Source organism: Alligator mississippiensis, chromosome 1 (genome assembly GCF_030867095.1).
Source record: "Alligator mississippiensis isolate rAllMis1 chromosome 1, rAllMis1, whole genome shotgun sequence".
Lineage (NCBI taxonomy): Eukaryota > Metazoa > Chordata > Crocodylia > Alligatoridae > Alligator > Alligator mississippiensis.
Window position 1 is genome coordinate 409,712,479 of NC_081824.1, and position 26,562 is coordinate 409,739,040.

Here is a 26,562-nt window from a genome sequence, read left to right on the forward strand (position 1 = left end):
AAACAGAATAACAATCAGGGTGACGGTGAAATCTCTGGGCTCCTCCAACAGGTGAATTATACAAATTTCTGCCTACGTAAATATCTTTGCCTTAGTGATGACTGCATATGAGAAGCCAAGGGCAGAATTTGCACAAAAGCTGGAGCCGTGGAAAGAGGGGGCACATGAGTTGATGGGCTAAAGTACAACTGCAGCACTGATTAAAGGAAGCAGAAGAACATGCCTCTGATGTCAAATCAAATCATTTCTAGATTTGGAGATAATTCTGTCAAAGTTTAGTAAAATATATTTAAAGGGTATTTTTATTTTATGTTTGTTTTGGAGGGAAGAATATGTTTGAGGCCCTGTCCTCATCTTGATGGCATTTCTTTATTAGTCTTTCGGTCTCTCTGTCATGCAGTAGCTCTAAATCAACATATCCAATCAATTCAAAATTGCAGGGATTGTTCTAGGTTCCATATAGGCAGAACCCTGAACATCAGAAACATGGAAGAATGCAATTTCCATTGGCTTCAGGGAGAGGAATCTATATGATGCACCCTGTTCCTGCCTATACATTTCACAAGCATTAGTTTAATATGCTGCTCTCTCAAAGGATGTACTGCTCAGACTACCGTGTAGCCCTCTGGCTTATTTACAGACCTCAGCACCAATGCAGTAAAAGGAGAAAGTGTCTGCAACAGGATAAGGTTGTATACTGGGAATGTTGGATAGCTAATGGTGAGAACAAGGACTGGGAATCCACTCATGATCTGCATGAACTGTACTCCTGATCTGGACCAACTCACTGTCACCCTTCTGCGCAAGAACTAATTCTGAGCCAGACTGTCAGCTGCCATATGCTGGCTTAATTCCATTCAGAAAGGAATGCATTTGACCAAATTTAAACTTCACAAGTCCATGATGAGGCAGACCCAGAGCTCTGTTGAATTATGACAGCTGGGAACCTGGCTCACCACATCTACTTCATGGGAGGACTCTGAATCTTATTCAATGCCAACCAGTCCAGCTCCTTGTAAAAATCAATTGCAAAACTTATGTAGACTTTAGTATGAGCAGGTTGAACCCGAAATATTTCTAACGTGCAAAGCATTCTGTGTATTATTGTTGTAAAGATTAAGGGATCCATTTCAGAGCTCTCATAAGCTGTAAACGAAATGAAGTCAAATGATATTAGCCTCTGAAAATTGATTTATGGAAGTATAAAAACAGCAGAAGCATGATGGGAGGGCATCTGTTTTACACTCAGCAAACGGTATCAGTTGACGTGGAGAGCAAGAGATTCACATTTTTTTCAGCATCTATTTTTATCTGCACTTTTCTTTTGTCAGCATAACAACAATCTTCCTCCAGTCAGGAGGTTGCAGCCAGTGCCCAAGCTATTCCTTGGCATAACCTCAAGAAAAGCTGCTAGAAAAGAATATCAGCCCTTTTTTCTCAAGGACTAAATATATCCCATATGTGACCCTCCCCCCAGGCCTTGACCCAGTACAGAGCCTGGAGATCGATGGTTTAGCACTCTAATTCCCCCAAAGAATTCTGGCTGTTTCACAAGGTTAAAATACAGTATGGATTACGTACATATTATACATGAAGACTAATACATAGCATGCAATATTAATCAGAGAAGCTTTGCTCCTACAGAATTTGTTCTCAGAATATACAAATACATGTCTTCAGAAAGGTTTTCAGATGTTTTATAAAAGGACATAAAAATCCAGAGATTTGCACAGCAAACCTTTAACAAAATCTTACCCGTCACAAGCTGTTGTCCAGCTAATCCTACTGGAACCATCCCCAGGTTATTCATAGCAGTAGCCCAAGCTGTTGGATCAGTGACTGACATGTTAAGTTGCGTGGTGTCTATAGCGATACTTCCCAAACCATCAGCAGCTGTCAGAAAAGAATCCAAATCTGAGTTTAAAAATCAACATGTTGCAAGGTTTTAAAAAAAGAAAACCTCAATGAAAACAAAAAACGATAAGATTTGTTGTTAGTGTGTTTCATGTTACTTAAGCAGATGGAAGGCGAGGATCAGCAATAAATGAAGATATTGTTCTGTTCAGTTGGGCTTATCATTTAATTCTATCTAATAAGTAGCAAATACTCTGTGGAAGTAAAGACCCTGGGGGCCTGGTTACACCTTATGCTATAAGCTGCACAAATGTTAATAGGATTCGTGTTGTTCGGCTTAGTGGAGCAGTCACACCTTAAGATGCAAAACCATCTTTGACTGTCACTAGAGGCTTGGTGAGCAGGGGCAGAACTAGGATCTAGGTGCAGGACTGGCTCACTGCTCCCATTGGGCAAAATGAGCGCTGCAGCCCCAGAGCACCTGACAGCTGCAATACGTCCTGCTGCTGCCCAAACTGCCTAAAAGAAGGCACCCAAAATTACAGTGTAACAAGGCCCTAAGGATAATGGTGCTCTCTGCTCAACCTCTGGTTTGCAGGCTAGATCAGGCCCGTGGGTCTCCCCATGGGTCTGTAAATTTGCAGGTGGGGGAACAGTGGGAGCATTAATTTCTGTCCCCCTGCTGCCAAATTTCTGGACCTGCAGGGTGCCCTACAGGCAAGATGATGTGACCCTATGCACTAGATGCACCCACCAGTGTGCATTCTCATGGTGGAGCCAGTGCACCACCATATCTGGTATGCAGGGTTGGGCCATGTGCAGGGTCAGGCCAGCACACAGTCAGATCTGGTGCGTAGGGCTGGGCCAGCACATGAGATCACAACTGCAGATTAACCCCTCACATTGATCCTGGCTGGCAGATGAACAACATATATGGGATCTGGCCAGCTCACTAGCCCTGCAGTACTCATTTGGCTATTGGAACCAGATAGGTTGAACACCTCTCCTCTAAGACTTCAAGACAGACAAAGGCAAGACACATTTTTCATTAAATACAGTTTATAACAGAAATCTTAACATTACTTAGGTACTTAGATAAGAAGAGCTCAAATCAATCTCATTTCTCTCAGTGAATTATCATTAAGTTCCACCTGAACACAAACATCCATCAAAACTAATGCTTCCCAGGCAAACAATATGAGGTTATTAATGATATTTTTGTGAATATTGCAGAGTGCAAATATTTACCTGCAGCCATTGTTTTATCAATCCTTTTGTTGCTCTTTGACTTCTTCAGCTAAGAATGTGTTAACTAATATATTAGTAACATCTTGAGACTCGATGTCATTGAATGTAGGGTCCACAAACAGTTCATTAAGTGCTGCAAGAGGGGGCAAAAAAGTCATTAAAGGTTTCTTTCAGAGCATTATCTCAAAACAACAGATCACAACTAAAATTTACATGAAGGTCCTGTACACCTACAAGTGGATCTCCAGTCCCATTTTAGTTGCACACCATTTCAACAAACCTGCATTCTTGTTGACTGAATTAACAGTGCCATGTATGAACCTGTCAGAAGTGTTGCCTCTGGCTGAAAAACCTTCACAAAATAGGTCTTATCAGTGCCTACACAGCCTCCTCAGTATGCAGGCATCAATTGAACGAATATATTTAAGATTGCATAAGAATGTTTAAAAACTTAAAAATTAATTGATGTTGTGAGTTTTGAGGAAACAGTCTCCTGTTGAATTTATCCCTAGATGAAGGAAAAAATACCAAAGAATGGTTTAAAGAATGAGCACAAACTGGGAAATGAACAGAATTGAAAAGTTATGGATAACACCTTTGTTTTGAACAAAAGTGATATCCTTAGCACACTAGTATGGAAGTGAAGGTGGAGAGTCAGGCTCCATTTGTAATGTCTTTGATGCTGTTAAGTTGCTGTCACAACATGAAGTTTTATGCAAAGGTAGCATCTTTTGTTTGTGAATCTCATGTCTATGTACTGCAGATAAAAAGGATTTGGAAAAAAAAAAGCAGGTAACCCAATATGTAAAAGCTGTCATTGTATGACCCTTACAGTAAAGAAAGCATTTTTTTTGGTTGAGATAAAACACATATCTCAGGTTATTTTAGGTCTTTTATGAACATTTCTTATGTAACCAATGGCAGTGAGTTCTTTGGAGCCTTTCCAGTCTCATGTTTGCCTGGCAAACCAGTAGCTCGAAGGGCCCAATCCAGCACTCAGTAATGTCACCAAAAAATCGTTAGATATGTTTGCTTTGCCTTACTGAAAAAATCTTTACAAACAAGTTACTGAGAGGTAAGTTAGGGTCTGAACTTTCAGTTTTAACTCTGTGGTAACTGCCTCTTTGCACACTCTGATCCCACTGAGTTACCCCACAATGAAATAAGAAAAGTTGCCTTTCACGGGCATAGGAAAATGTGCACACAGGTAGTTACTGCAGGGTTATCCGATGCACTGTAAGGTCCCTTCCTTGCTTCTTCCCCCCCACCTGCCACCAACTGGCAACTGTCAGCAATGACTGGGTGGGGAAGAGGGAGGGATGGAGTCCCCCTGCCACGTGGCCACCCCCAACTCCCTCTGATGGGGTTTTGGAAAGAGGCAGGACAGGCCTGTGAGACAGGGGGGCTCTATTGCCCTCCCCACCCCAGCTCCAGGCACAACAGCCAAGATGCTCACATGCGGCGGGAGAATGGAGCCCCCTATCATGTATGCTCCCCCTCAGCTACCTCTACTGGGGTCTTGTGGGGAGCCAGACTGGGCCTCCACAGTAGACCATTGAACCCAACCCAACCCAGCTACCCCCAAGATTGCAACCTGGGTAGTTGGGGTGGGGGAGCTCCCTTCCCCCATCCCTCCTTCCTTCCCCCATTGCACAGGGAGGAGACAGAGGTCTTCAGTCTCCTCTCTGTGACAGCCCCAAGGGCAGGGCTGGGATGGTGCTCACCAGCACAAGCCCCAGCCCAGCCACGCAAAGCCACATGCGATGTAGGCAGAACTGCCCAAAATTAACCCTCATAGGGAACCCATCTACATAGTTGCTAAGGTACTCTGCTTTAGAGTGCCCCGTCTGATACTTCTTCAGCAAGGACCCTGGTTTTCTCAGATTTAAAAAAACCCTAATTTTTAGTTTAAAAACAGTAACTCCAAATCTACATTTTTTCTGTGATTTAAATGAAAACCACTAATACATATAATAGTGTTTCATTTAAATCTTGGAAAAATGTGGTTTGGGATTACATTTTTTTTTTAAACCAAAAATTGGGAATTTTTTTTAATCCAAGAAAGCCAGGATCCCTGCTCATCAACAAGGGTTAAATTTTCACGTGATCAGCCATTTCAGTAACTGCTCTGCAGCTGTGAATGTTTGTTATATTATGGCTGCAGAGTGTTTTCAGGGGCCTCATCACACAAAAAATGTAACTTCTGTAAATGTTCTCAGTTAACATGCTTTTGACTGGTTGAATTATTTGGTCCATAAGCTATCTAATACTTAGTATAGTCCACTTCCTCTTCACTTATCATTCAGAAATTATTCCTGATTTCTGAATGTCTCATTCATGAGCATATGTTCAGCCTATTGACAGCTTGCAGACTATTTGTTTTGACTATGTCTTTTACCAAAATGTCTGAAACTTTTCAGATATGTGATTATTTTCACAAATGAACCATGAGTTGTCAAAATTCCTGTGAACAACGAATAAAACAGTGAACCTCTAGTTTTGTCATTAATTCACAAGTCAGCCACCTTTTAAGGCTGTGGGCTCTTGTGACCTAGTTCAGGTAGTCCCTCCCCTCCCCACCCTGCTGCCATTGTTTTTCCCTACAGCAGCCCTGGCAAAGCATCCATTGCTACCAGTTTTCCCCATGGTGGAATGGGGAAGAGTGTCCATAACTTGTTCTCTTCTACATGATGGTATAGGAAAGTGATAGCTGTTGATGTCCTCCCCCACCACCACTGAATGCTGCCAAAGCTACACATCTGCAGACCAGATCAAATGGCTCTGCAAGCTGGATATGTAGGTTACTGACCCCTAAATTAATTCACCACAAATTACTAATGGTGGTAGTCTGCCAGCTTTATTCATAATGATGTGGAAATCCTGTTTTTAAAATGTTCACTGATGTTCCCAGGTGTCTTTGGTCTGTTTTGCTTTCTTTCTGGCTAGGAGGACTGCAGACCATTAGAGGGAAGAGGCTGCAGGGCAAGCTGAACAGGAGAAAGTCACAAGCAGCTCAAGGTGAGCCAAAGCCTGAAGGAGAACTGGTCCTTTCTAACTAAGAGTTGCTGCAGGCTATTTTGTCAGTGAAACAGAGCTGAATAACAAACACGTGCACCTATGATGCTCACTGAACATTCTGCAGAATAATGCACATAAAACTGGTGACAGCTGCAAAAGAGAAACACAGAACTAGGACTAGGGAAAATAGCAGATTCTAGTTTGAGTTCAATAGTAACAAACCTTAAGGAAAACTCTGATCCTCAAGATGCAAATTCCTTCCAAAAGTGATATACTGTACAATGGTAGCATTATCAAGGCTGTAGCTACAGCACAGTAAGCAGTAGAGGTGCACCGATACATCGGTCCAATACTGGATCGGCACTGATATAAAGAAAATTTACTATATTGGAAATTGGCCATATCAGGCCAATAATTTGGCTGATAAATGGCCCGTGCATGCATGCAGCTACAGCACAGCACAGGTGGCGAGGAGCACAGCCCCGCATCTTGGAGAGCTGCCTCCAGCTGGTAAGTCTGGTGTGGTGAAAGGGGAGGGGGGAGGGAAGGGACTGGGGGGCAGATTAAGGCCCCCGCGATGACGGAGGTGTGGGGCTGGGGCTGAGGAAAGTGCTGCCCAGTCAGGGCAGGGTCGGTGTGGCACGGTGCTGCGACCCATCCAAGGGTGGCAGCTCCCACCGCTGTGCAGCGCTTGTCCAGGAACCGCTGGTCCAGTGGCTCATCCAGCACTTGCTTGCTTGTGCGGCGGCTCCTGCCACTGCTCACACCGCTCGTCCGGGAGGTGGAGGGTGTGCGCCCCCAGATCTCCGTGGTGCGGGCTGGGGCTGTGCCAAGCTGTTCCTGGCAAGGTGTGGCTGCACTGGGAAAGGGCTACAGTGAATTTGTGGCTGCAGTACACCTCCCCCCCGCCCCCCCCAACAGCCCCTTCCCAGTGCAGCCCTGTTCCACCAGGAACAACTTGGTGCATCCCAGCCCTAACCCACCCTGTGCAGATCTGGGGGCACACCACCTCCCCCTGACCTCCTGGATGAGTGGCAGGAGCTGCCAGATGAGCGGGCAAGCGCTAGACCAATGGTTCTGGGCCGAGCAGCGCACGCTGGCAGAAGCCATGCCCCCCCCTGGCAGCTCCATGCCATGTCTGCCCCACCGTGGCTAGCGCTTGCCCCAGCCCCATGCCCTCCCTCACCGCAGAGGCCTTGATCTGCCCCCCCCACCCCTGCAGTCCCTTCCCTCCCTCCTCCCTTTCCACCACACCAGACTTACCAGCTAGAGGCAGCTCTTCACTCTGCCAGGCTGGGTATTGGAAATCAGATTGGTATCAGCCGATATACCGCCTTAAAAATTGGCTATTGGTATAGGTCCCAAAAATCTCTATTGGTGCACCCCTCGTAGGCAGTGCTGTTACAATAGAAGAAATCGATCTTTCTTATTCTTAGTTTGACTGGTTGTCAATACATATTTTTGACATGAGAAAATGTCATAGATTAAACAAACATGGTGGAAAATTATATTGCTTAAAATCATCTTAAGGAGACACTCAACTCTGCGGTTAGGCTCAATGAGATTTTGTCAGATGTTTTGAAAATCTTAATAGGAAAGGTTATATTAATATTTTTAATGAAAGCAGCTTTGAGTAGATTTAAATACTTCTCTGTAATTTTTGCAACCCAGAACTGTGCTTTGCATGAGTGCCAGAAAGAGAGATGAAGTAGAATTGCAAGCAAAGCAGACTACTTGTTTTCACCATTCACAGGCTGTGGGACAGGCAAACAGTTAAGAGGTGATTAAAAGTACATTTGTCTTTAAGTGTACTGCTATTTCTTTTTTCTTTTTGTTATAAAAGGTGTTCCTGGTAAGATAGGTAATGACATTTATTTAAGCTTATGCAAAGCCAGGACCTCAATGTACAATGCCAGTTTAAAATGGCATTGTTCCACTCCCTTCCAATGGACCTATATAGGTTTACATGCTAGCTGCAGATCTGGCAGCCCATGAGAGTCCCATTAAGTATTAGTAATAAGCAGGTATATAAATAAAGAGTCTGGGTATGTAGACACTCAAGTATGTAGGTAATTTTACTCAGCTGTATGGGTTGTCTGGCTGTTATTAAAATACAGAGAAGAAACATGGAGAACATCTTTTCCTTTCTTTAGTACATTTTTGTTAGGAGGTTTTTGATTAACACATGTTTAATGTCAAATGCAGTTAACAGCACTCCAAACAGGAGAGTCAGAAACTAGTTCTTTCAAGTTTCCATTTTCTAGTCGCGCAGAAAATACCAGTTGTCAGATGGTAGATTGTGGTAGGCATTCAGACTTTCCTCCGACAGGCTGTCAGGAAGATGAAGCGCCCTCAAGTCCATATGAATGAGCATTTCTCAGTCATAGCAGATTGTACTTAGTACACATATTTTATACCAGGCAATTAAATGCAGTTACCTAAATGAATACAGAACTTGGTTATATATTGTGCATCAATTATCACAGGCAATGAATGCCATGAGACAAAGAGATTAACACAACATAAAACTAATTCAATAACAGGGCTGATTGCTAAATTAAAATCCTACCCTTTAGATATCCATAACACCACAGACAATTGAATTATGATGCAACACAGCAGATTAAACTCCCTACTGCTAAGGAGGTTAGCAGAACCCACAGGTCACTGGTCAGTGAAATGTTGTAGCTACTTAAGAAGGATCGAGGCTGGGAGTCTAGGGGGAAAGCTGTATCCCCAACTCTGCCATTGAGCTGCAGAGTGACCTTGGATAAGTCACTTCACTTCCCTGTAATTTTGATGATCACAATATTACGAAAGGAAAAGGTTGAAATCAGAAACCTTTTGAAACTTGCTTTCCAATGATAAGCATCACTGGGGCTAATTCTAACAACCCGAGACACTGAAGACAGACAGAATGACGAAATCCTTATTAAGGCGTGATCTTCCAGGAGCCACTACATCCAGGTAAATTTTCCAGCTCCCCAAAGTCCTAGAACTGCTAGTTCCTGTCCAAAGATTTTGACATAATAGCGGATGCTAGATTGGTCACTGTTTTCCCTAACGTGGCAAAAATACCGGCTGTTTACAGACATGATCCAGTTGTTCTTGAGATCCTAAGTATATTGAGCTATTGAGCTACCTCTACAGTAGTGATTTATTTGCAGTTGTAGGGCTGCAGGACTGGCCTCAAAAGAAAAGGTAGCTGGTGACACCTTTCACCACACATAAAATGTATCTATTTGGCCAGTTTTGGAAGAGGGAACTTTGAGAAAGAGAAACTGCAACCTCAACGAACAACATGATAGTAATTTTTCTCTCTCCCTTTCCCCTTGTCTTTCATATGTACAAAAGACACATCTCACACATGGCCTCTGCTCAAACTTTTGTGAGGGCAGCATCACGAGTTAAAGGGTTTTCTATATTTTTTCATGTTTTGAGATGGGAAAAAAATGTCCTGGTTCTGAAATACAAAAGTCTGAAGAGGCTACAAGTGAAAAATATTTTTCTGGGACAATTTGCCAACAAATGCTCACTGCTTTCCTTCAGAGCTTGAATATATAAAATACCAAAATGAGTTGTGCGGGCCGGGAGCAATCCGGGCCCGTCTTTGCACACACGGGCTGTGGCCAGCAGCCCGGGCACATGGGGTCGGAGAAGACCGGGGGCGAGCTAGAATTAGTTACGGACGCGTAGTGGTCGATTTAAAGATTGTTTACTTACACCAAAGGTGGTCGTGGTGTAGGCTGGACAGTTTTCCAGGTTCAGCTCCACTTAAATCCTCGTTAGAGGACTACGACAAGTTCGTTCTTTTCCCCGGAGTTGTTGAAGCTCCGTGGGTTCGGTAGTTTCTCGTACAGGAAGGGATACGTCTAGGAATTTATCGGCGATGGGGAGAGGCTAGAGGCTGGTATTCATTCTTTCCCACGGAGTTGTTGAAGCTCCGTGGGTTCGGTCAGGCCTCTATTGCCTTTTAAGAAATGCGTTGGGTCCGTGAGGATCCGCACCGCTTAGAGATCTTCACGCTCTCCCTCTCGAACTCCAATTTCTCTCTCTCCAACTTGAATGGAAACCACCCAAGCTCTTTATACGGCTAGCAAGCCAATTGCTAGCCGTCACGTGTGCATATATTAGAATCGGCCAATAATGTGGCACGAATTCTCATACAAATGGCGGGAACTCCTTGCACCGTGCATTTCTTAGATGCAAAAGAAATGCACCATGCAAAGAAAGCTTCAAATTGGCGGGAAATTCTCCATTGCACCGGGGTTCTCTTCTGCAGCAGAAAACTCCACCGTGCAAAGAAGCTGCAATTTAGCGGGAAAATAATTTAGCAGTGCCGAAGCACACACAAACAAAAAATCACAACTTTGGGTTGTGACATGAGTGACCAAAGCAATTTTTGAAAATAAGGCCATAAACACCAAAATAGGTCCCAAATCCTTTAAAAAAAAATTAGCCCCTACTTGTGGGTGCTGAACCCTTGAAAATCTGGATCTTACAGAAGTATTGGGTTAAGCAAATTGCATTTTGTGTAAAATCCAGTCTTCAAACTAAGTCAATAAGGACTGAATTATTTGCAGGTTGAGTTCATCAGTCTAACAGCATCTGTTATGGAAGGTGGCAGGTGTCTGAGAATACAAGGAACTTTTGGACAAACCAGGGAAAGGAGAACTAACATATTCAATGTGTTCTGTACTATATATATATGGAATCAAAATGGTACAAATGAAATTAGTCTTCTGATTTTCAGTCATTTGGGATGAACTATGATACCGTTACTCACTCTGAACTCTGTCATTGAAAAACTATGATGTCATTTTATAAATTTATAAAATAGAAAGTATTGTTGTATAGTGTTTCACTTTGTATCATACTGAACACTGCATGAATGTGTTTGTGTATGATTTTTTGCATATGCACACACACACAACCCTTTATTCATTGCATTGTAGTCAAACAACAAATCATAACTGTATCAATGGGCCTAAAAGAAGTCAGGGGGGAAAAAGTCACAATATACTTTCAGTTTACTCTTAAATCTAATATAAAGCCAATTTGCACAAAATGTATCTTCTGGAAGAACTCCGCATTCAAGATGCTGTGTTACTAAATCCTCTCTCCTGTTCATTTTTGAAGATGGTATGTGGAACACACAATGGGGAGATTTACTTCAGAAAACATTTTAGTCAGAAACAGGAAGATTTCAGGAGTGTAAGAATAAAACAAAGGTCTGTAAAATAAACAGGTGTTCTTTTGAGATGCTGTTTTAAAGGTCATCCAGTAATATTTTATACCAAAATCCAGAACTTCACTGGCAACCAATGTAAGGTCTTAAGAGGTTACAAATGTGATTGTTCTTTTGTGAGAATTCTAGCAGCTGCAGCCTGAATTTGCTGAAGTCTATAAATAACAGAATCTGGAGACACATTAAGCAAAGCATTATAGAAGTCCTGCATAGTGATAAAATAAGAGGGGGGGGGAAAAAGCATAGGCAATGCTAAAGTCATCTGGAAAAAAGCAAATTTCCAGACAAGCAATGCTGTCCATCCCTGCTAAAAGCAGATTTGATTATTGCTCAAATACAAAATGCCATTGTCAATCGATGATTATGTCTGTGTTTTTCACTTTGTCTAGGAGCCGATTTTAAACTGTGATGACTTGCTTTCCATTTCATAAGAAGAATGCTTCCTGAATAAATTACACTATTTCATCAAATAGCAGCATTTTAAGAATTCCAGTGTAACAATATACTGATAATTCCAAAGTCTTCAGATCTGCTTATAATAATATATATATTTAAAAGCTCAATATAATGCTGATTTTTATCCAAGGCCTTCAAAATCCTTTAATAACACAACATTTCCCTAAGACGTGTTTCAAACAATAGAGGAAGCACATAAAAAACCCAATGTACAGCATGGAAATAAAATATATTAATGAAGGTGGCGATATTGTGTCGGAGCAGCAGCTACTATACAATAGACACATTAGGGAAAAGTTCTTTGTTATGTCAATGTTCCCTTTTGGTCTTTTTTTCCCCCTCTCTCCTTGTTCAGAAAATAAATGAGAAAATATTCAGGAGAAACTTAAATTCTCTCTGTAGTAAAGAACTATAGAAAATAAATGGAAAAGGTCTGTTAGATCAGCCAGTCTTATTGAATGCTACTGGACCAATTCAAACTCCCTAGATAGATGTCAAGAGTGAAGTTTCCATGTCCATATCTCCATTTTTATCTAGCAAGGGTGTTCAGATATCACTGAGGTTTCTTTCTCCCACCTCTGGGCATCAACTTGCAGTCCATTAGAAGCCGAGACTTGCCAGGCCACTCATAGATACCACCCCCTCCTCTAACCTCAGAGAAATTACTCAAAACATAATGCAGGCTAAAATTGTATCATCTTTGCTTCAGACCCTGCAAGAGGAAGGGGTGCACCCAAGGGACAAGGATGCCTAAGGAGAAGCCCTGATAACACAACTCCATTGCTGTGGGCAAAAGTACAGGCAATTTAAGACAAGGAATCTCACAGGGTTGCAGGGAGACCCTTGGAGACTTATCAATGTGGGAGGAGATACATTTTATTAACCAGAGATGGTGAGGAAGGTGTTCTCTTTGAAGGAAACCTCACAGAGAGATCTGCCCAGGGCCTCCTTCCACAAGGTTTTCTACAGTACAGGATAATGTAGGCCAGGGGTTGGCCACCCTTTCCCAATGCAGGCTGCTCACCACAACCTGGCTCCTGCTGCATGCTGCAAATCTCTCTCCTGCAGAGTGGCCAGCTGCTTGTGCTTACATTCACTACTGATGCCCATCTCTGCAGAGAGGGTAAGCACAGGTGCAGTGAAGCAGCAGGCTCCATAGTGAAGGGGAGCACTGTTGAGGAGATATAGGCAGCTTGGTGCAGCTCTACGCCCTTTGTCAGATCAGACCTATGGGCTAAGTACAGACATTCAAAAAGCCTGAGCCAGAATCAATTCAATTCTTGCAGGTTAGTCTAACCCCCATAGATTGAACTGGCAAGCAAGTGAATAGACACTCATTTTTGATTCCTGAAATGCAGGCACATGCTTGCAGTGGCTCAGGCTAGAAGCTGGGGGACACTAAAGTGAGCCCGGGGTGGGAGGGAAGCTGAGCTGGGGAGAGGGGGTGAGGCCAGGCCCCAGCAGACTGAGTATGACTGGGAAGGGGTTTAAACCCCCACCCTGGCCTGCATGGTTCCCAGTTGGGGTGTACCCGGAAGGGGAGTGGAAAGTAGCCCCTGCCAGGCATTTCCCCCCTGACCGCTCAAGCAATGGGGGGCGTGGCCAGCCCCGGCAGCAGCCTGAAGCAAATGGGGAGATGGAAGGGGGTTTAATTCCCCCCTACCTCTCCTGCCCCACTGGCGGGGACCCAAGCCAGGGTCTGCCTGGCCAGGGCATATCAACCCTCTCCCCTCCCCCACCCCCAGCAGCAGCAGGAGCAGAGACGTGGCCAGAAGCCAGCCTGCCATGGCCTCCTGAAGCAAAGCATGGCCCCCGGCAGTAGCCTCAAGTGAACGGGGGACAAAGGAAGGTTTAATTCCCCCCTTCTCTCCCCTGTACCACCATCACAGCCGGCAGCAAGGGGGGACATGGCCTTCGCCTCAGGGATCTATGCCAGCACCCAGCCACACCCCCGCTGCAGTGGAAAGGGCTGGGGGGAGAGGGAGGACCATGACAGGGGCTGCTCTGCCCTGGCCAGGCAGACCCCAGTTTGGGTCTGTGCTGGCAGGACAGGGGATTTTGAAACTGGTTTATGTGCATTGAACTTCTGACCTGTCACAGGTTTAAACCCATTTCTGATCACTTAAACCAGTTTATGTGTAATTTTTGTCCCTAGCCTTGCAAGATAAATTAAACCTCTTCATGGGCTGCATCTGGTCCATGGGCCAATGTTGCCAACTCCTGGTTTAGCTTAATGTACAAGATTCCTTTGGAAGACTGAATATATTATGTTGAAGAGCTGAATTCAGAGTCCTCACTGATGCCACAGATTTTTATGCACACTTTCTAGACCCATCTTCTTTTCTATCCACAGCTATAGCAATACCAATGTAATAACTGCATTTATCACATACCTTTGCCTTCCCTACAATACTGTGTCTATTAATCTATTTTTCCTAAGCTAGTCCAGATAGCTAAAGATGCCCATTAAAAAAAAAAGTCCTACCTTGCTATTCTACCACAATATGAAATTCCTTCCGTATCCCCCTATGATAAAACTAATGTAGTCCATCCTCTACCTATGACTGATATATGGTGCATTATCTCACAACCCAGTAGGAGCTTTATCATCACTGAAAAAAGAGGGATTCTAGTTTTCCAACTGGCCTTCCAACACAGTGCTTGCTCCTAGCCTTGGAAGATGAAGAGATAGCTGAACCTCACATAGCAACATTATAAATAGAAAAGCTATGTTAAGTAATTTTTATAAGTTTCTAAAGTGTATTCATGAACATTGCTTTCTGCTTCTGAGTCCTGGATAACTGAAGTCTTGGATTTAAAACAGCCTGGTTTAGCAGACAGATATGTATGAGAAACCATGCCAATCAAGTCATTTTGCATTTTATAAAATTCTTCTTTCCCCTACAAAATGGACCATACACAGAATATGTGATGGTGTCACATGACAGAAAGGTTTCCTGGTTCCTAGCTGGAATGATTCGCATTACTCATGTGTGCCTGAGTACTTCACTGAGTAAAGCAACCATCATAGAGTCATATCAATCACAACTTCATATGACATCACTTATTCTCTGTATGCTGTTTGTTGAGAGAGATTCTGGAAGATATTTTTAAGCTAAGATTTCTCTTGATAACATTGCCTAAAAATAATAATAATAAAAAAAAACTTCTCAATCTCTTATTCACTCTGAATCCAACAACTGCTTTTTATCTTTTTATCATATCTCATTCAGGATCCTTGCCTCACTTCTTAGGACTCCAGATAATCTCCCCCAACTATCTCCCTTGTTTCACACGCTCCTACATTTTTACCCTTTCTGCATATCTCCTATACGCCCTCCCCTGATTTACCTTTAAACTTTTCTTTTGTCTGTTACTCTTCACTTCATGCTTCCTCTTACACTACTTTCCTTGGCTGAATCTACCAGTCCAACTTCCTTCATTCAAATGTTTCCTTACAACTGGGAAATAATGTGGTCCAGTACATAGTGCACTAGATAAGGATGAGTCAAATCACATCCTGCCACTAATCATTACTCCACTTCTCTGAGACTCTTTCCTCTCTCACTCCTTGGATCTGTCTAGTCCACTTGGATTATAAACTCGGCATAGGCAAGCTTAAGAGACCAAAAATCAAGATTCAGACCCCTGAAATATATAGTCAAAGAAGATTTTTGGATATCTTCTGATGTTTTTGTGTCCATCCTCTTTGCATGTGCGGAGAGACAGAGAGAAAGGACTGACATAGCTCACTCAGCCAAATTTACTGGGAAAGCTAACCCTGCCCCTTTGGTACTGCATGAGCTCTCACTGCCATATATGCCTGTTCCTCTCCAAGCAATTTATTCATCTCTCCAAACAAGCAACCCTGTTCTCTCAGTCCTCAAAATAGTTTTGCCCCCGACCCCAGCAGTTCTGCTTTCCAGATCTGACCCAGAACAGCAGTTCTAACCCCCAGGTTCCAAAACACCTCTTAGGCTCCCAGAAGGTCTGCCCCTCCAACATCACTCCTGCTCTCCCTGCGTGTCTTGATCCAACAACTGCTTGATCCAACAACTGCATCTCCCAACTATAACAGGAAAAGTTACCTTCTCCTCCCTCCCAGTCAGGGGAAAAGATCATAGGCCCTTCTTCCTTTCTCCCTTCCCAGGCTGCATCTCAAGGGGAGATAAAGTAAACTGTAAGCCTAACAGGAAGAGAGGAGAGAACAGTGTCACCCTGAACTGCCAGCCTGCTTCAATCTCCTGCTTCAAGGATGGTATCAGGTTGCCAGGAGGAGGTAGAGAGGGTCCAACCTACTTCCTGAGCAGCCTTAAGTGACTGCTTTCCCCTGAGAGATGGGCAAACAGCTCCAGCAATGAATCAAAGTTGTTTTCCCCCAGTCAAAAGTAAAATTTCTAAGTGGGTCCATGTGTGTCATGTCACGGAGAAACTAGCTCCAGCACCAGTCAAAACCCCACCTTCTCTTTGCTACGGAAAGTATAAGAATTGGCCATACTGTAAACCAGGGGTGGCCAACCTGCAGTACATGTGCTATAAGTGGCACGAGCAACTTCTGTGTGGCATACAGCACATTAGGGAGAGGACAGACGGCATAGGGGGAAATAGGGCAAAACACAGAAAGCAGAATAGGCTCTGTGCACAGGACAGGAAGCAGAAAAAAAGAGCAGCAGATTGGGCAGGGACCAAAGGGAAGGAAGCAACAAGCAGAGCAACAAATCAGGCAGGTGAAGGGGATCAGAGTGTTACTCAGGGAGGCTACTAGGCCACTTTATGGCACAACTCAAAGATTGGCCCCCGCTGTTATAAACTCTCTGGGATGAGGATTGTCGCTCACAATATTTTTGTAGGCACCTGATGCAATGGTACCCCCAGGTTCATTTGAAACCTACAGAAGGCAACTACAATATAAAATTATTAAAAATGGTATCAGCTACAACCCCATTCTCCACAATGAACCCCTCCTTCCCTTTCCCCACTGTTAATAATCTTTTTACCCTCCTTCTCCTGAAGCGCAGTCTCGTGTGTTTGTCTTGTCTTATTTGAATTATAAGCTCTTCTGGGCAAGAAACATCTTTATCTGTGTTGGTAAAGTACAGTGTAAATTTACTGCACTATATAAATGTTTTGTAATAACACCAGCAATAACGAGAATGATTTATTTACTATAAATACAATATTTCCAGTCTTCAAAATACAATCAAAAACAACCCAGAATCAACAGCGAAGCCAAAAAGATTTGCAGAACCTTTCATCATAAAGTGTGAGCAACCAGCCTTGAAGTAGCAGGGTGAAACTTTGGTGAATTAGTTACCACTATTCATAAATAGCATTTGTTACTGCAATAAAAATCAAGGGAAATCTTCCTGCCAGAAAACATAAAACAGAAAGTAACCAGTGTAAACCAGTAGCATGCTGCTTAACACGTGTATTAGAAGGTCATAAGCAGTATATTCGTTACTCTTTAAACAAACATGATGTTAATAATGCCACTGCAACATTATGAATAAAGAATTTGGCCTGCAGCTATGAATATGGTAACTCGTAGCTTTTCACTTTTTTATTTGAATTGTCATCTAACAAACTTCTTTACCAGTGTTCTCCTGAGACCAAATTCTTACTTCAGTCTATGAATATGCATGTGGCATAAATGGTATAATGTGGAAGGAAACTGTGAAGTGCGGTTATATTCACACGGCTTGCTCTGCTTGACCTCCATACATAACGCAGCAGAGGATTATTCTGAGACAGGGCTTTGATATCAAGGAGCATAACTCATGCATTCAACCAGACCCACACCCATTTGCACTTTATTCTTCTCATACAGGGTGAGATTAGATTGGTAGAAGGATGGATTATTATTACTTATGTATATCCAACATTGCACTAGCTGGTCATCTAAATATGCAATATGTAGACTGCAAGGCTTTAGCTTAACTAAAATATCTGGGCTTAATGTAGCAGTGTCTGGGTGAAACTCAATGGCCTGTGATATATAGAAGGTCAGCCTCCAGGATCTAATGGTGCCTTCTGGTCTGAAAGCCAGAGCAGCAGCAAGTACAGTAGTAGGATCATCCACATGTATTATTCTTTTAATTGCCTGTTAACATTTCATGGATTGAGAAAGACTAGCTGCCCGCTTTCATGCTAACTAAACTCTATTCTGCCTGTAATGGACTCCCAATTCTTCTTCTTTAGGAAATGCATGGGCAGTACTGGGTTAAGACACTCGACTGAGAGATAGATATTGAACCCACATCTCCTTGATCTGTCATAAATTCCTGAGGAACCACAGGCAAGACATTTATGCCTCTGTAACCTATCTGTAAAATGGGCTAATGCTACTTCCCATTCTTTCTCAGCCTTGACTAATTAGATTGCATTGCATTTATGTATCATGCTCAACACAATAGGACCTCAATCTACACACACAAAGTAGACTGCAATGGATTATGTTGTGTGAATTCAGTTTTCAATGAAAACCACGTCAAACCAAAAAAGGCACTTATCATAATTTTTCAAGGTACGTGAGAGGGAAGGGAGGGACAATGCAAGATTCCTTTAAAGGGGCTTCCGATGAAATTCACACTTGGTTAGCTGCAATTTAAAGATTGTATCTCAATACATGCATTTGTGTATGTTTCAATACATGCATTCAATCTACACTTATTTCTTAGTCATGCATAACAGAAGTGAAGTAAAATATTTTAGTATGTTATTTAAAAAGTGTGGGTTCATGAATGTGAGCAATAAAAAACAATGAAAAAGTCTCTCTGGTATTTTTTTTTAAAAACTTCAATAAACTTTTATGACATTTCTGCTCAGGAGACAGAACTAGAGATGTGCCTTTTCTCTTTGGCATGATGATATTCAATGTATTACTCTTAGGTGACAATCATTCAAGATACTAATTTTTGCAGAAGCCTTCATTGTGTTTGCCATATCTATGCCTATCTTTTAGATTATAAGACCTTCAGAGCAGAGACTCTATTTGCATCTTACACATTGCCAAGAGTATCATTTATGCCCAACTAATAAGTGACCTAGCCACAGTCACCAGATAGTACTATTATTCAGAGTTTTGTGAGCATTTTCTTGAGTGTACAAGCAAGCTGTCAGTCTTGATAGAAACCTAGTATTGTTGGCTTTCTCTAATACAGTTTCTTTGGGACAGCTATAACAACCTGCTAAAAGAAGTTAACACTGTCTTTAATCTCTTCACATAGACTTAATTCTCAGGGCACAGTTACTCCATGGGAACAAGGCAGTGGTATTTTGGCTGAGATCTTTAAAGGAGTGCGCTGCCTGTAACTGTTTAAGGAATTACATATATATAAAAAATGTAAAATAAACACATTGTCAATTACTTCTCCTGCAACAAAACACTGTTTGCAAGGTCCTGACATGTTCCACTGGCTAGCTGAGATACAACAATAACTTTCTGGAAGTAAAGCTAATGATGCTAGTTAAAGAAAATTTAATTAAGAATCTCCTCTTTTTGTATCACTCTTTTTACAAACTTGTTTGTATGACTGCCTGGTACATTTCTAAGGAACTTTTTACCCCAGTCTCTGGGGTAAAAAGTAACTAGATTAACATTTATGAAGAAATCTTTTCCTTCATAAAGTCTGATTTGCTAGACAATATTAACCAAGCAAAAAAATCTTGTTTAGACTAGTAAATATCTGTCTAAGGGCAGATTTTGCCTTTTATAGGGCAAATTTTGCCCTTATAGGGCAAATTCATTGGCTTTCTTTTAATCTAAGCTGTTACAGTTGTGATAAATTATCTGTTATATACTCTTTAATACAATTAAATGCTTTGGGCATAGAACTAAATTTAATTTTTTTTTAACATGAAAAGCAAAACCACTCTCTTTAAATGCAATCCCATTCCCCATGATGAATTTTATCTTTGAGATTTGATCCAATGATTTAACTACCTCTCACTACTTCTCCCATGAATTGTTTATACAGCAACTTGGCAGCATGATTTGCATATCACAGAAATGATCCTGTTATGCATTCCCAGAGGTGCAGTTTCACCAGCTTTATCACTTTCTGCCACCTATGCATATCCCCCCAAGAACACTGTCTAGCTAATATGAAAAGGCATTTCTTGGCTGCCAATGGCAATTAAACATTAATGGGGCAGTTACAAAGATTTCAAGAGTTCAAAACTATCTCCCCTTTTGTCTTCCAAAAATATGCAAAAATATACTTTCAGACATTTTTGTCATGGATCACTATGCATTGCATTTAACTGCATTCTATTCAATTTATTTTAGCTATAGCATAAATAATTAAGAAAGGAACAAATGTATTGAAACACAAAAGTTGCAGTCAAAGAGAGAAATCATGTTTAGATACAGAAAAGTACATTGGTATCATGGAAAGTTCACTGTATCATGACAGTTCAGTGCTGGAAACTATATTTTGGTTTCATTATTATTACTTGGGGGACTGCCACTAAAGTTGCAGTTAGGTTCTTGGTCTTGCAGAGCTAAAATTTGGAATGAAACGTTACATGCCATTCTAGATTATTCATTCAGACAAAATGAACACTAACTGTTGGCACTGGTTTAGCTTTCATTGTTAGGAACATTTAATCTAAAGACACTCCTAATAATATCAAGGAATAGAACAGTTAGGAAGGGGCTAGAAATTAAAGGGGAAGTGAGAGTACATGTGTGTTAGAATAAAACAGAGAGAAATTTCCTTTCCATTAACATCTGTTGACATCAGATGGACTCGTAATGTATAAACTAATATCGTATAACAGGGGACTTGTAGCCCCTACTGATTTAAGAGAGGGTGAAGGCAGCATTATCTGGCTGCAAGACTGTTGGCAACTGAATTGGTGCTAGCTGCAAAGAGACAGGCAGCAGAAGGGAGTTAGGAGTCATAGCTGCAAGACAATAACAAGCTGCAAACCACTTACCTGGAACAAGCAGGAATAGGATAGGGAGCTGAATTCCAGGCAGATATTTAAGTAGTGGCTGTGGCAGAGCTGAGGATCTAAGAAGAAACCCTTAGGCTCAGTTAAGAGATCTAGGGTCATGTGACCAGAAGTAGGTGGAACCCAGGGCTCTATGGCTAGGGACAGAAATTACACACAACCTTGTACAAGTGATTGGAAACTGGTTTAAATCTGTAACACAACAGAAGTATAGTGCACATAAACCACTTTCGAAATGGCCAAAACCAGTTTATGATAAACCTGGAAGGATGCAGTATCAGACTTAACTGATTTAGGTTAAATCATTTTATTGAACTTCTATCCCAGATCCCCCCAGATTGAAATTAACTCACAGTCACCCAGCATCCCAGAATACTTTGCACCACCCCTGAAAACCCCTCCTCTGTAGGTGGGCTAGACCTGGTGCAACCTGTCTGCTCCAGCTGAGGCAGGGAGGCATGTGCTAGCAGCCCCTGGCCTCTGGCTTGGGCCACTGCAGACATGTGGCTGCATTTTCAGAATCAGAAGTGAATATCTGTTTACTTCCTTATCAGTTCAACCTACACAGCTTAGACTAACCTGCAAAGATTGACATAATTCATCCTACAGCTTTTTGACAGTCTGTACTTAGCCATTAAGCCTGGCTCCTGTACTTGAGGGGGGGCATTCAAGCTTGGGATGCAGAAAAGAGAGGATCTCCCCAAAAGCTGCTGCAGTGCTGCCCTTGCAGCTTGGAGAAGGAGTCCCTAAGAGTGAGAGGGATCTTGTGAGCATCCCAGAAGGGAATGGGACTGGTGAGCTGGCACTAGTCAACAAGCAAGAAACTCTAAGGTACTGGTGCAAGTTGGGAAAGCATCTGGGAAAGGCAAACCACACAGAGTGGGTGAGAACCAAGACAAATTGGAGGATTAGGCCAAAAGCAATCTCATGAGGTTCAACAAAGACAAGTGCAAAGTCCTGCACTTAGGACAGAACAATCCCATGCACTGGTGCAGGCTCAGGACCAATTGGCTAAGCAGCAGATCTGCATAAAAGGACTTGGGGGTTATGGTGGACAATAAGCTGGATATGAGTCAACAGTGTGCCATTGTTGCCAAGAAACCTAACAGCATACTGGGTTGCATTAGTAGGAGAGTTGCCAGCAGACTGAGGGAAGTAATTATTCCATTCTATTCAGCACTGGTGAGGCCACATCTGGAGTACTGAAACCACCTTTGGGCCCCCTCACTACAGAAAGGATGTGGACAAGTTGCAGAGAGTCCAGTGGAGGGCAATGAAAATAGTTAGGGGACTAGAGTGTGCGGGCCGGGGACGAGCCAGGCCCGTCTTTGTACACGCGGGCTGTGGCCAGCAGCCCAGGCACGCAGGGTCGGGGAAAACCGCGGGGCGGTTAGGTACGTGTGAGCTAGAATTAGGCACGGAGGCGTAGTGGTTGATTGAAAAGATTATTTACTTACACCCAAGATGGTTGCGGTGTAGGCTGGACAGTCTTCCAGGTGCAGCTCCGCTTGAGACCTCGTTGGAGGACTCTGACAAACTCGGTTCTTTGTCCCCGGAATGGTTTAGGCTCCGCGGGTTCGGCAATTCTTTCCTCACGGAGTAGCTGAATCTCCGTGGGCTTTGTTCGGTTCCCAGGTCCCCCGGAGCTGTTAAGACTCCGTGGGTTCGAAAATTGGGCATATGGGATAGGGATACGTCTAGGATTGCGCTCAGCGACGGAGAGAGGCTAGAGGCTGTTTAGACCTCTGTTGCCTGCTTAAGAAAGGCGTGTTGGGTCCGCAAGGGTCCACATCGCTTAGAGATCTTCACACAGCGTGAAGTCTCCTCCTCCTGGCGAGTTCTGTTTCTCTCCAGTTTTCCTCTCTCTCCGACTTGGGCGGAAACTACCCAAGCCTTTTGTACGGCTAGCAAGCCAATAGCTAGCCGCCACGTATGCCTACATTTAGAACCGGCCAATAATGTGGCGCAAATCCAAATACAAATGGCAGGAACTCCTTTGCACCGTGCATCTCTGAGATGCAAAAGAAATGCACCATGCAAAGAAGCTGCAAATTGGCGGGAAATCCCCCGTTGCACCAGAGTTCTCTCCCGCGGCAGAGAACTCTACCATGCAAGGAAACTGTAATTTTAATGGGAACATAATTTAGCAATGTCAAAGCACACACACACAACAAATCACAACTTTGGGTTGTGACATAGAGCACAAGACTTATGAGGAGAGGCTGAGGGAACTGGGCTTATTTAGTCTTCAGAAGAGAAGACTTGAGTAGAGATTTGATAAAAACCTTCAACTACCTGAAGGGTTGTTCCAAAGAGGATGGAGCTGGACTGTTCTCAGTGGTGACAGATGGCAAAACAAGGAGCAATGGTCTCAAGTTGCAGCAAGGGAGGTTTAGGTTGAATATTAGGAAAATCTCTCACTAGGAAGGTGGTGAAGCATTGGAACGGGTTACTTAGAGAGGTGGTAGAAACTCCATCCTTGGAGATTTTTTAGGCCTGACTTGACAAAGCCCTAGCTGGTCCTGCTTAGAGCCAGGGGTTGGACTACATGACCTCCTGAGGTCCCTTCCAACCCTAATTTTCTATGATTTTATGACTCTATGAAAGAGAAAAGCCTTAGGGAAGGGCAAACCCCAGGATCCAAAGAAGCATTGATGAACAGTTGCAAGGCATGGGGTGGCTAGTAAGGTGCAAGTGGAGGGCACTAGGGGCTCCCTGGTGAGGGTGCTGTTGGGTTCCTTCTACAGAGAGAGGTAGCACTACAGAACCACTCCAAGCATCCAGCTGAGGGTGCTGCACTATACAGAACTGAGGGCAGTCATTAGTGGGCGTCTGAGCCCAGGGGCTGCAAGAGACAGCTGTGGTAAGACAAGAAACCTGGTGAGCAGAGAAAATGCAGACAAGAAGAGGCCCAGAGGACTGTACAGAAGGGACAGCATATCCTGGAGAAACTGTTGAAGGGGGTGGCATGCCCCATATAACTGAGCCTAAAGTGTAAGCTCAAAGCACTGTTTTGGGGGAAGGCACACTCTAGATAACTATGCCAAGGGCAGATAAGCCCAGACAACTGGGTTGAGGGGTCAACAAGCCCAGGCGACTGTGGCAAGGAGGAAAAGCACCTATGAGGGTTCTTTCAAAGGCAGCTTCCCAAGTTTATCATAATATTTAACACCCAAGGTCTGACAAGCATGAACCAAGAGTTGCTATGGAGGCTGGAGAGCACAGCAGGCAGATCCGACTGCCAGGGAGTGTAAGAGTCTGGGGTTGGATTAACCAGCCTTCTGCATACCCACACTGATTTGAATGACTGTAGTTAACTTTTTTTTTAAGGGTCATCCTATAGATTTGAAATGTTTACTTTCCCTTTCCTAAACGTAACCTTCACTTGCATACAATGCAACTCCCAGGAATAAAAAGGTCATACAGGTAAAATTTCAGGCCAGTTGATTCAGTTTGGGTAAAATGAACAGGGCCAGGTCCAAACTCAATTTAAAGAATTGTGACTAGTGCTTTGAAACTATCCAACATCTACTCTCTCAGCATTCTGGAGGATAAGAATTGGTTAACTCATTTGAAATATAAGGGGATATAGAGTAACTTGCCTCTGGGTCAGAAACTCAACCCCGGAGAGTAGGGAGTGAATGCTGTTACCATCTAATGGCTAACACCATGGTAGTCATGTTAAATGGAACCCACATAGGTAGTCTCAGTGGAGCAGTGAAGGACAGAAAATGCCAACTAGTCCCCCCATATCAGAGTTGAGAAACATGTTCATGAATGTGCTTTTGCTACTGGGATGTAGTATTTGGTAGTAAAAGATATACTTTTTGTGATTTCTTAGTTGGTCTAATAAAAGATATAATCTCTGAGCCAAGAGTTCTAGAGTTTTGCATTTCCTTTTGCTACTGCGCATTACGTTTAGTACCTCTGTGCACTTTTACATGTGCTGCAGGGGTGGGGCAGCACTTTAATTAGAGAGGCTCCAAGAGCTGCTCTAATTAAAGCACCACCACGGCTCCTGTATCAGAATCCCCAAGCTTAAAAATGGCAAGCGGGGGCACTTGAACTGAAGCTTGTTCGATGAGCTTTCTTTCAAGCGCCCCCACTGCCATTTTTAAGTGCAGGGATGCTGATACACAAGACACAAAAGGCTGCTGCAGCGTGTAATTGCCACATTCCAGCAGACTCACTTAATCAAGTCTGCTCTGACGTGCTGGAATTCCAGCGCATCAATGCCACCCCCATGCTCATGTACAGGCTGCCCTAATGTGCAGTAGCAAAAGCCTTTTGTGACGCTTAATGCTCAGTAAACTAATTCTGTGCATTAGCATATTAGCACTGTTTTTGATGTGATGTTTTAATGAGCAATAGAATAGGCTAGTGAGCATTGAAGCGCACGTGTAGATGTGACCACTGATGATTATAATGGGAAGCTTGTACTATTCCTCTGTGTGTCATCCTTATTCAATGGAGATGATCATCTCAGAAACCATAGGCTTGATCTCTTCCCTAAGCATACATTCACAAATGCTTCACCCCAGCATACAGGATTTGGAAAATAAAAGGTAGAGTGAGGGTATAAAATAGAATACATATAAAGAAGTTCTCAGCACTTTGAAACACTATTTTCCTGGAGCACTAGAAACTCAACATGCAACAGCATGTGAACCAAAACCCAAAACAAACCCAAGTTTCATTTTTCAAGTGTGTGGTGCAGGAATTCAGTACATGCATTAAAACAAAACAAAACAAAACTTGCAGTCCCTTTAAGTGAATGCTTTTAACAAAATCTGGAACACTTTAGTGAAAGGGAACAGTGTTGAGGTCTATGTGTCTGACAAGAAGCAATGCTGCCTGGGGAAACTGAGCTAGTGACTGTTCATTATTAAGGGCATAGGCTAGAAAAAGAATGTCTTTAAGTTCCTGTACTTAACACTTAACAGTAGATCTGCAGCATGGTAGGAAACAAACAGCAGTGAGGTAGGGTTAACCAGAGACCTGCTGGTTAGAATCTAGGGGCTTGGCAAAGGAAACAACAGCAGTGAGAAGTCAGAGGTAGTTAAACTGTTCTTAATGTGGGATCTGCCACAGAATTATGAGTTGTAGACAATGACAGTTTTAAAGATCAAGACTTTTTTTACTGCTCACATGGGTCAAACTACTACACATATTCTCTCTTTCCCAGCACAGACAAAATGCCTCTCAGCATTTCCTGTTATATCCTCTTCACCTCTGCACATGGGAGCCAGAGTACTTACCAAGCTAGTGCCAACACCTGTGCAATAAGTAAGGGAAAACAGACAGAGGGGTTGTATCCTGGGGCTTCAAGCAGCCAACTCTGAATGAATTCTTAATCAGAGTACCCAGGTACCATCAACCTCTTAAAAATGTACTATATTCTCCATCCCTTTGTCCCACAGTTCTCTCTCAACATAGTTATCTTTTATCTATTCATCCCCTGGAGAAATGTCCTGCACCCACCATAAGTGAAGATCTACCCCTTACCTTGCACCCTAAATGCAGGAAGCCCCAGGCTCACCATAAGCTGTGGTGGTAAAACTCAGAGGTTTCCAACAGCCTTCCCTCGTCCATCAAAACTGTACTGATAGATTGGACAGAGGTAGTTGATGAAATAACTAGAACACCACTCACTAAGGGCTTTAAAAACATCTGGTCCCTAGAGTGCATCTGGAATAGGATGGGGAGCTGAGCAGAGACGGGGAGAGGATTGATTCCCACCTGGAACACAATTAGTTTAATAGTTTGTAGGGTCAGAAGGG

The 26,562-nt window shown here is 43.0% G+C and overlaps 1 protein-coding gene across 12 annotated transcripts in view; it reads right to left on the reverse strand.

Annotated features, from left to right (window-relative positions):
- ENOX1 (ecto-NOX disulfide-thiol exchanger 1) overlaps positions 1-26,562 on the reverse strand; it is a 541,543-nt gene that overhangs the window by 214,999 nt on the left and 299,982 nt on the right. For 10 of the 12 annotated variants that reach the window (XM_059725304.1, XM_059725457.1, XM_059725449.1 and 7 more), the window contains 2 exons: positions 3,103-3,235; positions 1,756-1,893 (listed from right to left, as the gene is read on the reverse strand). In XM_059725304.1, the coding sequence (XP_059581287.1) occupies positions 1,756-1,893; positions 3,103-3,112 (148 nt within the window). In that variant the 5' untranslated portion in view covers positions 3,113-3,235. Of the gene's footprint in view, positions 1-1,755; positions 1,894-3,102; positions 3,236-16,821; positions 16,905-20,764; positions 20,870-26,562 lie in introns of those variants that run through there. The other 2 variants (XM_014608397.3, XM_006258983.4) reach the window with 2 other exon arrangements.